General features: G+C 36.3%; 1 protein-coding gene across 2 annotated transcripts in view; it reads right to left on the bottom strand.

Annotated features, from left to right (window-relative positions):
* NDFIP2 (Nedd4 family interacting protein 2) overlaps positions 1-15010 on the bottom strand; it is a 45187-nt gene that overhangs the window by 20062 nt on the left and 10115 nt on the right. The window contains exons 2-4 of one of the 2 annotated variants that reach the window (XM_068182427.1): positions 6729-6885; positions 5173-5300; positions 1390-1449 (exon numbers count right to left, since the gene is read on the bottom strand). In XM_068182427.1, coding sequence (XP_068038528.1) covers positions 1390-1449; positions 5173-5300; positions 6729-6885 — 345 coding nt within the window. The remainder of the gene's footprint in view (positions 1-1389; positions 1450-5172; positions 5301-6728; positions 6886-15010) is intronic. The other variant, XM_068182428.1, reaches the window with a different exon arrangement.

Raw genomic sequence — 15010 nt, 5'->3', positions numbered from 1 at the left:
ATTTTGAATTTTAATTTCACAAGGTCTACAAAACCCCATACATAATAATTCTGGACTTTTTAAAAACTGACTCCTAACTACTGTACTTCATACTGGCATTTCCAAAGCAATTAATGAATTATACTCCATGTAACAGTTGCCTCAGAAAAGACAAAATTTTGTTCAATGACAGTAAGAAATTTAGCAGAGGCCTCTCTCTGAGGCTTACACATGTGAGAAACACAGGTCAACAAATACATGACAGCAGATATTTGCAAGAAGCATGGTTTTATTAAGTGTGAACAAGTATTAATTTATCACACTCCATGTCAAAAAGGAAGACGAAACTGAGTTCTCTTTACTGTCTCCAAAAACCAGCATACAAAAATTATGAAAGAAATGTTTAAGAAACGTTTAAGAAATTAAATACTTAGAATACTAAGAAATTAAATCAGCCTATAACCACATCATTTAGGATTTTGAGGTTTTATGAGCAGTCCTTCAGACAGAAAACAGTAACTGATCACTGCTCAAGCCCCACTAATACTGGCTGTCTCTCACTGCTCTCACTTGATCTGGTTGGTGTCAATTGCCCTAGTCTTTCTTCAAAATATAATTGTTTGCCACCATGCATTGAGGAATGAAAATGGGCAATGAAGAACAACTGTCCTCTACACTGATGCTTAAACAGATTTTTACAAAATATTTCTGTTAGATAGTGACATTTTTATCAATGAGGTAATATATTTTATTTATATTTTTCTTTTTAATGAGAATGTAACACAACATACACAAACCTATAAGATATGTAACACTGTTTCAGTATATCAGAGTTTTGACAAATTTAGCCAAGTTAAGGAAGATGGACAGCATTTCTTGCTTTCTAAATAAGTTGACATCTGTAGGAACAGAAAACTTACTGCTCCTATGACCAGAGAAACATCTGAACAGCAAATTATATCAACATAAATGTCATGTCACACAGAATAATTTCTCTAAACAAAAGAACATCAAATGGTACAGAGCATCTATTGAAGTTGAATCTATTAAATCCCCATGAACTACAGTGCTCTCTGTAGTATTCTCCAAGAGGAGGACTGTTTTTTCTCCTCAGTGTTTTTTAGCTTTTTTTCAAACTGAAATTTAGCATGGCATATAGGGAGACATATACCTTAATCAAGTAAAGAACCACTAAACTAATTTAACTCTTCCCAATGCAATGTTTACAGAGAAAAACTACTGAGGAAAGGGTCCAATTACTTAATAAACCCCATAAATTATACCTTCAGCATACAAACCAATAGGGAGAAATTAATAATGGGGGAAAAAGGCACAATTAACCCCAGAAGCATTTGTTTGTCAGCAGGAAAATTCATAGCAAACTCTAAACTAGAGAGAACTATACCATACCTCTGGACGACTGAGGAAAATTTCATCAAACAGACTCCTAGATTCCCTAAACTGGGCGTGCTAAGCATGTAAAAACAGAAAAACATAAGACAAATGCAACTGAAAAGCATTAAGTAAAAGCCATTCATTGCAACATACAAACAAAGTCATTAAACTGTTAGCAGCATTTTTGTCCATTTAAATTGCCCTTTCAAAACTGGCCTTGAGAATTTGAAAAGAAAAAGCCAGGATAACTAATGCCATCACTATTGATGACACAGGGCTAATACAGGTTCTTGGATAAAAAGAAGTATCTTGGAGCATTTGAAAGGAATACATGTTGATACAAAATTATTCCTGCAAGATAAGTTACACAAAGAATTATAAAATTATTGAAAGTTTTAGTAAATGTTATGTTTGGATTTTTCATATTATCTGTTAATACAGGGACTACGATAAAGTATTCAATATGATTACATTAAGGATCTTTTGAAGTGGCCTACATGATTTGGGGGAAAAATATGAAAGCCGCATAATAAGTGTGCTGCCCTTCCATGTAATTTTCCTCTCTTTTGCTTAATGAGTAGATTTGAACCTTCACTGCATGCTTTGGAGCACACCATGAAAATTATCAGCTTCACACATCGCTCAAGGTAATGTAAGGACATTTAACTTTTTCCAGCTGTTCACACAATTGCAGTAAAGAGGCAATATAGCCTCGTTTACAAGGAAGAAACCAGAAGCTTAGAACACAGCAGAGTTCACATTTGTAAGAACACTAATTTCATAAGGCTGAAAATAAAAACTGAAAAACCTTCATGTTACATCATTTGTATATGTTTTACAAAGTGTGGAACATGCAGGTCAGATAATGTCTGCAGCTGTCACTTGTGAAAGTGAGAAAACAACTGAACTTTGCACTACTGTTACTTAATTAAGTTACTTATCTGTTCTTCCATGAGTATTCAGAGCTAAATCCTTCCCCTAAAGATGGCAAACCACCACTCAAACTGTAACAAGAGCCTTCTTTCTTATTACAGCCATTTGCCACATTAAGACAGCCTTATTACACAGTCTTAGTCTATCTCAATGTAAGTCCAGAGGTATTAAATAAGGTAGGGATTTTGTGGAAGTATCATGTGGTAAGATAATTAACACAGCAGTAATTAAAACTGCACTGGCACATAATTTTAATATTATCCACAAAGCTGAAACTCAGCTTCAGCATTTCTTACTTTTTCCCCAAATCCCAACTTTGCAACCTTAATGCTGTTTCTCTAATACAGCTTGTGTGTGTGCATGCATTTGTTAAAAAAAAAAAAAAGAAAAAAAAACAGAAGCAAACTGAGCAGAATTACTGGCAAACTTGAGCTCTTCAGCAGTCATCAAGAATGTGACTTTCAGATACACTTCTGATACTAACCTAGTACTGCCATAAGTCTAGAATCTTTTAGTCCATCTCTGCTTTGGGGTAATGATAGTGTGTTCCTACTGATTTTTCATAAGTGAAATTCTTGTGGTGTCAGCATGTAGTTCTTGAATTTCAAGCTCTCCTGTATGTTCTAGCAAAGCAAGACTGTGAAAAAGTTTATTTCTCACTTCATCACTGCATCCAACCCCCTTGCCTCTTGCCTCTGGATTCCTTTTCCCTCCCTGGTCTTCTTTTATCACATACCAGCTTCTTTTCCTTTCCCACTACTACATTTTGTCCCCATTTGGGTTTCTTCCTCCACCAATCTCAGTTAACCCTTTTCCTTGTTGTCTCTCATTTAAGTCTTTCTCCTCTGTCCATACCATTGCCTTCCATTCATCCTTGCCTTTTCTTATTTTGACTTAGACTCTGATCCCTGCTAGAGTTACCTCCCTGCTAAATCAAAACCAGACTTCTCTTCCCACAACATGTAAGGTTCAGACGCTCAGCCATTGTCCTTCTTCCCCCCATCCACCACTGAAGAGAGCTGAATCTAGTGGCTTTCCCCTTCCCTTCTAACCAAGGGCTTAGAATAATAAAACTGCTTCAGGGCACACCAGAAATTGCTATTTCTCAGGTCCAATATTTTCACCAAAAGCAGTCAAGAGCAGCCATAAGGTGTATCTACTTTTAGCACTGTAATTCTACTCTGATACAGAACATTTGAGAATGTTCTCTGGGAACAGCAAATTTGAAGTCCCATTCCCTCCAGAGCTATGAGCAGCCTAAAATTTTTCATGCAAGACCATCTCCATGCATTTACAAAATCTGAAGCTGTTATTTATCAACTGAGGAAATTCATTTTTCAAAAACTTGTGATGTGACCAAAACCAGACAGACTGCTTGAGGAAGGGTAAAAGATGTTTCTGTTACAGTGACCTAAACTTGTAAATAAGAGTAAATAAACGTTTGAAATGACAAGACAAAAAATACTTGCTCTGTTTTGGAGTTTTGTTTGTTTTGCTTAGCTTTATTCTGGAAATTGGCTGAACCTTACGCTGAGTTGTCAAGGGGGATTGCTTGTATGTCTGAAATGTGTGCTTCATAGGGTTCTAGATGTAAGTACAAGAATCTTGTGAGAGATGCACATCCTGTCTGCAGTGTCACAGGTACTCTACAAGTTAGGGTTTGGGTTTTTCATGCTCCAAATTTGTAATTTCAGAATAAGGGTTTCATTCAGACCAGTTTTTCAGCATAAGTTTTACTTATGTGATAAGCAGGAGGGACAGACTACAAAGAATCCATGGTCCTGCTAGAGTAGATAAAATGTGACAATGGAGATCATCCCCTCACTACTAAAATTTGGCAAGTCAAATCTCTGTGCTTTCCTACTAAATTCAGGCAAACAGCTCTGTGTGACACCATCACTGGTGATGTTACACAGACCTACTTTAACATTAGCTGTGCATACCTTAAAGTGAGTGTTGTGCACTGTGAGCACTGTGCAGCAGTCAAGGAAGGACCTGCCTCCTGCTGGGTGAGTAAAGGTTTTTTTCCCAGTCACAAGCATACTGCAGCCAGTAAGATTTTAAATGTTTATCATATGTAATCACATTTGATCTCAGGGAGGAAATTTTTAGTGAAAGCACTGGAAGCCTTTTTTGGGTATAATATATTATGGTCAATACTAACAAGCAGCAGAATTTCCACGTTCCAGAACTTCACAGAAAAGAAGAAACTTGCTTACAAAACTAACATTTACCACTAACTGAAGATACCAATCTTCTATTTTGAAGACTGTATTCTTCATAAGATTAATTCTTACAAAATTAGCAACACTGAATATATGCCTACTAATTGTTTACCACAATTCACATAGGGGCTTTTTTAAGTACTTGGAACATTTCTTTGAACTTCAGTATTTAAGTTGCCATAGATCAAACAACAGGAAGCTTTCCTTTTAAAATCTCTCTACACAATTTGGGGTCATAACTCTTCCAGACTGTTGAAATTTTCCCTTCTTCTCTAAAGGTCTTTGGTAATTCTTTTGTTTTTACCATCCAAAACAGTACACATTAATGATAACTCTACAAAGTAATATCAGTAGGGGATACCTATTTAAGAGTTGACAAAACACTGGATAAACTATTAAAACAGGGCAACATTTTGCTTTTAAAGCTGTTTAGACAGCTATGTCTTTCAAAAGACTGAATATGAAATGCTTTTTATAGCATTTACAACTAACTTACACTATCTATATAAACCGAAACATCCAAAATATTTAAATCATAAGCCCACCATTATTACAGTAATGGGTCATAATATGGGCTCAATTGTTGTAAGTAACACTAACACGTTTTACAAAACAAACACAGCAGAACTGTATCACTTACTCGCTGGGCAACTTCAGCTGCAGCAGCTGCCATGGCTGCAGCTTTGGCCTTCTCTGCTTCATCGTACGTAGGAAGAGAGGTAGCTACACTGTATGGAGGTGGTACAGGATAAAACTCATTGTGTGTGTCTGTTCAAAATAAAGAAGTTATTTATTTTTAAACCAGAAAGATATCAAGAATCTTAACTTTCACATGCACATATTTATTTACCTTTAAAGTATATTTTTTACAGAGGCTAAAACTGAGGATATTTGCATTTTAAGTCCTTAAAAATATTTTTGAAAGAAAAGCTTTTAATAGCTTGATAGTACTTTGAGCTGCTAACCAAGGCAGAAGCCTTAACATAGATACTGGCAAGAAGACAACAAATTCATGAAGAAAAAAAATCATATTTGGTCAGTTATATCCCCAGGCATTCCAACCAAATGCTTTTTATCCAATCATAAAAAAGATATACACACAAAAATCTTAAAAAAAAAAGTTTTTAAATATCAGCATCAATCTGTTACTTCAGTCCAGTAATATCCATGCTGTAATTCTTATTAGTGTGGCCTTGTTACCGACTACAGTTGCTCTCTGAAAATCAGTTTTTCCAAGATTTCAATTTCAACACATTCTTTTAAAAATTGTTCCTTCCATCAAAATGGACCACAGACTTCATTCTTCTGTGTGTTAACAGTAAGACATCACCATATAAAATAGAATTATTAACAATATTAATTAAAAGTACTTAAAATATGCCATGAGCTTCCTCCTACAGCCAGCAGTAGCTCATTAAAAGGCTGTTTACATGATAAAGATTTGTCAGCACAGGTCACATGGTCAACAGATTTGTCAGCACACCAACACAAGGATGTTATATATAGGCATAATTCCACACAGCTCTGTATTATACTTGCAAACACTGTCTAAAAGAACAGGGACAGGAAGCTGTTCTTTTAACAAGCGTTTTAAAAAATTAGGTTGGCAGCTACTCCTAAAATATTTATTTGACACATGGGAGACACAAATCCATGCAACTTTACTTAAACAGGAACTTTGATGTTGCCTGCTGTAAAGTCTCCCATAACCCCAAGAAAAGTCAATCTCCTAAGAAAGGGAGCAGTGAATAAATGAATAAAGAAACCCATTACTCATTTTTCATGAGAAGTTTTATCAAGAGCCTTTAAAGCAAAATTAACCTTTTCATGGCTATATTTTCACCAAACCATGTCACACACTAAAGAAGTCCGAGGAGTTTTTTATAAAGAGGCAATGAAACTTGCTAATGAGTTTGATAATGGAGCACTACTCAAAGATGCAGATTAAATGTGGAAATGAACTATAAGCAGACTTAAATAAAACCTATTAAACTAATTAATGAACATCCATTTCATCTAGCAATTTGGAACAATCAGCATAATTTACAACTGTGCTTCTTCTAAACAAACCAAAGGGCTGCACATCAAAGGACAGTTTTTTACTGCAACAGTGTGCATGGAAAAAAATTACACGAGAGCATCAGACCACTTTGAACCAAGAGCTAATTCATACAAGCTGCTGTTGGAGAAAAATACCTGAGGTTGTAGCTGCTTCCACAGCTATGCTACAGTAAGGAGGAGGGGAAGTGTCTGCCTCAGGTAAGGCTGCTGGCTGCGGAGGCTGTGGAGTCTCTGCAGATGTCGAAGGCTGCTCAGCTGCTGAAGACTCTGGGGGGTCATCCTCATTGTGAAGCTTAGGAGAAAAACACAGATTTCAGAGACATTCAGGGAATACTTCCCATGACAACCTAATACTCACAGAGACATGTTCAAAGAGAGACAAGATTACTCTCATCAACAAAACAAATTATTTACAAAATAGCATGTGATCACTTCAAGTAGTCTACCTAAATTCTTTTAAGCAATCAGCAAAAGATTATCTTAACTGCCCTGCCATTTTTTTTTTTTTTTTCCCCAGGAAAGGTTTTCTTCTCAGTGATTTTCAGGGAGTCTTAAAAATCTGGAGTTTTCCATGTTTACTATAGGGCAAAACATTATTCTATGAATATTTAAACACCATTCTATTTTTATTCTTATGTACAGTCATAAAATGTATTAACTTATTTTAAAACACATCAGGTGAGAAATACTGTTGTTTATTGTATTTATCTAGAAGAAAAAGAATTAAGACATTTCTTCTTCTGTAACTGGGACTTTCATTCTCTTGCATCCAGTCAAAGAGTATCTCTATGCAAATTCTAAGACTTCTACTTTTCTTTACACTCTAGAAACAATCCTTCCCTACAAAACTTCAAGTTGCTGGTTTGGTTTTTTTGTTTTCTTGATTAAGATGCAGTTTTAAAAAGACATGTGCAGTAAAGGACATATACAGAAAAAGGAATTTGGATAAGGAAGAATGCTGATTAAAACTGTAGAATTCAGATCCAGCAGCAAATATATTTTCTTAGAGAAGACATTTTTGATTGTTTTAGCTAACTTGATAGTTCTTATAATGTATTTAAAAGAAAGAGTACTAGAATTAGAAAAGTACTAGTTCCCAGTAGTGTGAACGACAAGGTAAGATTCCTAGAAGGCAACAACGGAAGCACCACATGTAAAACCCATACCAAAAAATAAGATTAATTTAAACATATCTAAAAGAAGAATTCTGTAACTTCAAACACCCTACAGCAAAATATTATTTCAGTAACAAATATTAAGAATATAACTACAATTATTTTCTATTAGGCAAAGTACAATCGGGTCACTGGAAGAAGTGCCTTCTAAGAAGAACGCTAAATTTCTTATTAAGCACTGTTACAATGACATCAGAATTGTTTTAATATGAAGACTATATCAAAGTTCACAGAGTGGTTGATGTTGAAAGGGACCTCTGTTCAACCTCTCTGCTCAAGAAGCATCAACAGCTGGATGTATGAGACCACATCCAAACATCTTTTGAATACCTTCAAGGTTAGAGACCACACAGGCTATGTGGAAACCCTGTTCCAGTGCTCAGTCACCTTCACATTACTAAAAATAATGGGAAAAAAAAAAGTTTCCCGATGCTCAGAGGTCACCTTCAATAAAAATTATAGGTGTTTTTGAGGGTTTCTGGGTCCTAAGCAATCAGGTCATTTAATGCCTAATTAGTGATCCAAGAAGTAGCAGCAATATGAGAAATATTTTTAGCCATTTTGAGAAGTTAAAGCCAAAGAAAACAAAAGCACTTGAAAATAACCTAAAATATTCTGAGATACAGAAAGCAAGTGAGAATATAAACCAGTCAACTCTAAAAAGGTAGATCAGAAAAGCAAGCTGAGAGCTATAAATGTTATGGTTCTAAATTAAGTACAGTAATTCACAAGAAAAATCTAGTACTGCAATGGATGTAGCCAAAATAAGCCCATTCTTAAATAAAACTAATTTGATTAACTAAGGTATAAAGAACAAAACACTACTGGTATAGTTCTTACACTGGTGGCTGGTACACTCATCCTCACTTGGGATGTATGTATAGTTCTGACTACCCCACCAAAACAACCTGGTCTTTAGGCAAGGAAAAAGTAAAGCAAACTTAAACGGATCTCTGTTACTTCGATTTTTTCCTCTCCTGCCCTCCTCCTCTTCAACCACTGCAACTTTTTTTCCCTACCACACCACAGTAAATGCTGTTGCTATTCTGAAGATACAGCGATCCACAATCACATCTTTGGTCAAAGGGCATATTACTCCTAAAAAAAAAAACAACAGAAACTTTGCCATTCCCAAGGAATTTAATTTTACAACTTCTACATTTCTACATGCTTTCTTGAAAGGTTTTTTACTGCAAATTATCTGTAATAAACTAACAGTGGAGTAATTTAGTAGATGATGGAGTTAACATGAAGATTAGACAAGAAAAATGCACATGAGACTTCTTGCCTTCAAAGACAAAGTAAATGAGTCATTCAATGGTTATAGCAACAGCAATTAGGAAATGGAAAAGTTCCATCCTAAGGGTTCCACATAATAGAAACACGTTATACCCTTTAGTGCCACTCAAAGTGTCTTTATTTTGTAAGACTTATATTTAGGAAACAATATTTCTATTTATCCTCTCTTTTATTATAGAGGCCTCTCAGAAATTCAGAAAAGCACCAAGGTTGTCCTAATGCAGCAACTTCAACAGAAATCTTCACCCTTTTTATTTAAAAAAAAAAAGCAACAACAACAAAAAAAAAAAACAACAACAAAAACCCCACAATAACTGGATTAAGTAGCTTGAGTGATTACAGCTAGAATAATAAACACAAGTTGTGCCATGAACACAAACTAGCTTTTTTTAGTTCTTGTTCAAGTGCCCTGTATCCTACTCTCTCCTCAGGGCAGCAAGGTCAGCTCCTTTCAGAGGACTACTTCGCTGGGTTAAAAAAAAACAACACAAAAGTCCCCAGCTGCAGCAGAACTTGCCCCAGTAAACTGGAAATTGTGCCACACCAGCAGGGTAGGCAGCGGTGATTGTATCATTGTGTCCTGTGGCAACTCTGCCTTGTCTTCACAGAGCACTGACTCTCCTCTCTGGAGTCACCAGCTTGCTTGAAACCAGTAGGAATCTGAGTGCGTTTGAGCCTCCCCCTTCACATTTAATTTTGGCTTCTACTGGCGGTAAATTTAGAAGTTATTTTTGGAGACAGGGGAAGAAGAGGCCTGACACTCTTCATAGTCTTCATTGCCATAGAAACCAAGCTAAAAACACCCAGGAAGGAACAGAAAATGTCTGTTCCAAGGCATTACTTATGCTATGTACTTCAATGTCACCTGAAGCAGCATTTAACACTGAAAGTATATACATAATATCCAAGATTTTCTTTTTCCAATAGTAAGAATGTTTCACCTAATGTTTAATTAAAGGACTAAGGAGAACTCACAGTTCATCATCACAGCCCCTCTCAAGCCTCCAATGAACCATAATTTGGTAGTAGGCAATATAGCTGCTTTTGTGAACATAATGGTCAAAACAATTACCAAGACCCATTAAATCACAGACAACTGTAAATTAGTAGCCCCCCCTACCACCTCCCTCTCATTTTAAAAGTGGGTGACACTGATTTTTTTTTCCTTCATGTTTAAGTCTGTACTTGGGGTATCTGGCTGACTATATGGAGTTTCACTATAAAAAGTGAGTACTCAGCTATTGGACACATTACTCCTAAACTGTTAATGCTAGTATTTCAATCCCTGCTTTTGCAGCCCTCAAACTACAGTACATTACAGGCTTATATTTTCAAAAAGTATCTATGACAGGACATGTAAAATTCAAAATCAATTGAGGAGCAATGGTTGTTCTGCCAACAATGACTCAGTCTCATGTAACCACAAAAGGGCGAACAGCGCACGAAAACATAATAGTTTCCTTCTTATGATTTTTACCCTCTACTATCTTCAGTTTCCTTCCCAGAAAAGATTTACAAAACAGTGATTCACTATTTCATTTCAGAATAAGTTAAAATCAATGTCAGACCTTTCAGCACCAAAATATTGTATAAAATAGTTATATTTATTTTCTACTTTTACATTAATAATTTCTTTTAAAAAGACACTATTATTATACAATGTACACAATTGTTCCTTCTACAATTGATTTCCCTAAGTCTGTTATTTTGTATACGTATTTCCAAAGTCATCAGATGCAGTATCTGAAGTCAGCTGCCAGCTTACAAAAAAACACGACCCACGAGAAAGCGCTTAGAACAGAAGCTTTTACTGAGGGGATGGATGCAGATACTTTAAATGTTTAGGCTTATCAAAATAAAAACTAAAAGTGGAAGATGATGTTATCTACTTAACACTTTTTATCTATCTGAAGATAGCAAGTTTTTCTGACCTACAGATGTTTGCTTTCCTGGCTAAACAGAGTTTGTTTCATTTCTGACGAACTGACTGATTGCACAAGAGTGGCAATATAAGCAAGTTATTCAAGTATGCCATTTAAAAAAAAAAAAAAAAACAGAGAAAAAGGATACAATAAGATGTCTGTTATCACCTGTACCAAAAATGCACGAGATTAGAATGATGATCTCTGACAAAGTGCATTGAAGTAGCACATGCTAATTCTAGTGATAGTGTACTAACACCACTCAAATTCTGTTACCTTATTTTACATTTCAAAAGCTGCTCTTTACGCCTCTCATAAAATATTATGGAAACCAGTATATTATAAAATTATTGTAACACAATTTCAACATCATGTTGCACATATTTTAAAAATATGCAATTTTATTTTAACATTTAAACTTTCTTTATAAACTTTTTTTCACTCTGCTTACATAATTTCTTTAGCATAGCACAAAATTATGCAGAGGATACTGCCCTACAATTTAAAACCAAAAAATGTCAAACAATTAGCCAGTTTTCTTTTCTTGTTTCTTTTAATACCTTTCTTACCAGTTCATCTTGTCAAAATGTGACTTTTAGGTAAATTTTAGCAGTGATGGTTCTGTCTGGGGCACCACAGAGCTACACGAAATTTTCATTAGCAACCATAAATTACAGAGCATTTTTAACATATCCTTCTTTCTACCTTTCAAATGAAGTTACACTTTTGAAGAAGCTTTGACTTATCCAGTTTTAACCTTACCCTGACGAGTTCACGGGCTCTTCCAAACTGTATTAAAACTAATACAACATACAGAAATTCCACAATGTTGGACCTAAAACTCTGCTTCAAGTAAAACTGTGGAGACAGCCAAGTAGATCATGCAAGTTCCACCTTTCTATGCAAAACAGTCCACTGATGCACTTCCTTCACAAAAAGCAACACTCTTTGCAACTGAGATTTATCTTCTTCACTTGGTAGAAGTTACTTTGGTGTTTCATTACCATTTATTCAGATTATGACAAAAGGTCAACCAAAAATACCCATTTATTGCAGTTTCTAGAATTGAAGGGAAAGGCATGACATATTTAAGATTGTCAGTGCAGTGCACAAAAACAACTCTGACATTTCTGCATTAGATTCATGACATCCTCCATAATAGTACACACACATTTATTCCACAGGAATCATAACACTGTAAATGTGATAGGTGCAACAAACAATGGGTTAAAATAAAAGCTATCCTCTTAAAAACCTTTTCACATCTGTGTTTCACCTGATGCTTTCATTTGCTGAAAAATTCAAGTCCTTTAACGCCTACTGGTAGTGATTTTTACGTCTACAATAAACTGCTCTCTACAAATGAGGCATGAAAGCAGAGATCTGTTGCTACATAAAAATAACTTTAACAAATACAAGCTGCAAATTTAATGCTTGTTTTGTAACCACATACAGCATTTTTCAGCTTTACTAGTCTAATAATAAGATTAATTTATCTGTAAATAGCAAAATCTTAATCTTGGGATTTTCAAGGCAAAAAAAAATCTTGAAATAAAATATTATTCTGAACCTGTTAGATAAACACTTCATGATGTTTCTGTTTTCTGAATGCCACCTAATTGTATCAACAGCTCATATTATCAGCTATTCCTTTTTAATTTTTGAAAAACACATAAAACCTGTATCATTAAACCATAATCACCATGAATAGAATCACAGAATGGTCTGTGTTGGAAGGGAGCTGAAAGATAACATAGTTCCATTCCCCCCGCCATGGACAAGGACACCTTCCACTGCAACAGGTTGCTCTCCAGCCTGGCCTTGAACACTTCCTCAGATGGGAGGCCCGCGGCTTCTCTGCACAACATGCTCCAGTGCCTCACACCCTTCACAGGAAAAAATTTCTTCCTATATCTAACACAAACCTACCCTCCTCCAGTTTGAAGCCATTCTCCCTTGTCCTACACTGCACATCCTTGTAAGAAGACCCCCTCTGGCTTTCTTGCACAGCCCCTTGAGGCACTGGAAGGCTGCCATAAGGGCTCCCTGGAGACTTCTCCAGGCTGAACAATCCAAACTCTCACAGCTTCTCCTCATCCGAGAGGTGCTCCATCCCTTTGATCATTTTGGTGTCCTTCCTCTGGACTCACTCCTACTGTTCCACGTCCTTCCTGTGCTGGGACGCTAGAGGTGGATGCAGCACTGCAGGTTGGGTCAGAACAGAGCAGAGGGGCAGAATCCCCTCCCTGGCCCTGCTGCCCACGCTGCTTTGGATGCAGCCCAGGACACGTTTGACTTTCTGTGCTGTGAGCGCCCATGGCTGGGTCATGTCCAGTCTCTCATCCACCAGCACCCCCAAGTCCTTCTCAGCAGGGCTGCTCTCCATCTGTTCATCCCCCAGCCTGTGTTTGTGCTTGGGATTGCTCCAACCCAGGCCCAGGACCTTAAACACTGGCCCTTGTTGAAATTCATTATGTTTGCACCACCCACCTCTCAAGCCTGTCAAGGTCCTTCTGGGTGGCATCCCTTCCCTCCAGCATGTCAGCCACACCACACAGCTCGGTGTCATCGGCAAACTTGCTGAAGGCAAGTGCTAAGATCAATCAGCTCTGATTTAGGTCACTAGTAGCCACTGAAAAATCAAAACTAAAACCAATACTATGTAATTACACTTAGACAATAAATTTAAGAACAGATGAGGTAAATAAATCTTTCTGCAAAATAAATGTTTTCATTTTCTAGTTTATTTGGAAAACAAACATATCCACAACAGCTTTTCGAAATAAATATTTCACAGTTTTGCAGAATACAAGGATTCTTGAGAAAATGTCAACTAAACCAAATAACTTACTAGCTTTCTCCACAGTTTCAGGAATTTTTCCTCCACAAATAAGGTAGTTTACAACATGATTTTTTCTTCAAATATGTATTTTAACACCAATCTCCCACAAACCCAGGCAGACCAGCTAGCAGGAAGGCAACTATTTCCAGTTCTCTACCAAGTGCATGCTCTACTGCAATATAGTCCTGGCCACAGCTCTCCAGAGAAACACCAATCCTCTAAAGACTGGTGAAACTTCAGATTAATAAACACTGAACTACTTAGCAATTAAGCTTATAAGGCATTTCAGTAAAATGCAGAAGTGTAGAAATTTTCAGCTACTTTTTGCTTTTATGTGTTCAAAACTAAGTGATCAAATCTGATTAGAATTTCTGACTGCATAGAACAGATGCACATCATTTTCTTTTCCTCACCATCCCATCACTTGGCAAGCATCAAGTGCCCAACACCCAGATCTAGCAGTGCCCCATCACGACAACAAAGTGGATTGGTTTGTTGTTTGTTTTTGCAGTTTTTTTTTCATGAGGCATCTCTGCAGAAAGATTTCAACAGTAGTTAATATGTCAGAAGGTCAAAGGGGTAAAATCTGCACTAGAAGCAGGAAAGCTGACAGAAGTCCATTGCTGCCATTCCACAGCTGTGTAGAAATACCAAGTGTGTCTGTTAAACAGGGATTAGATACCATGGAAACCCAGAACCTCTGGAGGCAAACTTTGACTAAAAAGAATCCAGAGATTTATACTTAATGTTGTTGAAAAATACATTGCCAAAAGAATGGCTTTTTTACCACAGTGACTTTCCTTGTGCAAAAATAATCTGTAGCAAGTGAAAGTGTTTCATGTGTATTTAAGTGATACTTAAATTATCTTAGCTCTCTTTTAACTAGGGATCTTTAGGCTATTGAATTTTTCATGTTTTTTTAAAAAGAACCTTATAAATCTGATTTAAAAAAACACAAACCAAGTAAAATAATGGTGATCAGGACTTTGTGAAGGAAAAGAAAAAATACTATCATGTATGTGTAGATAGATCTACATATATGTGTCTCTGTCCATCCCAACGACTACCTCACATATAACATTTTACATGCTCTTTCATTCTACAGGCATTATAATTTAGATTTAACCAATTAATTACACATTTAGTAGCACAACATACACATCTGCATTCATTCCCTGT

The sequence above is a fragment of the Anomalospiza imberbis genome, chromosome 2 (genome assembly GCF_031753505.1).
Source record: "Anomalospiza imberbis isolate Cuckoo-Finch-1a 21T00152 chromosome 2, ASM3175350v1, whole genome shotgun sequence".
Lineage (NCBI taxonomy): Eukaryota > Metazoa > Chordata > Aves > Passeriformes > Viduidae > Anomalospiza > Anomalospiza imberbis.
Note: the sequence above shows the minus strand (reverse complement) of the source record. Positions and strands in the feature narration are given on the sequence as shown.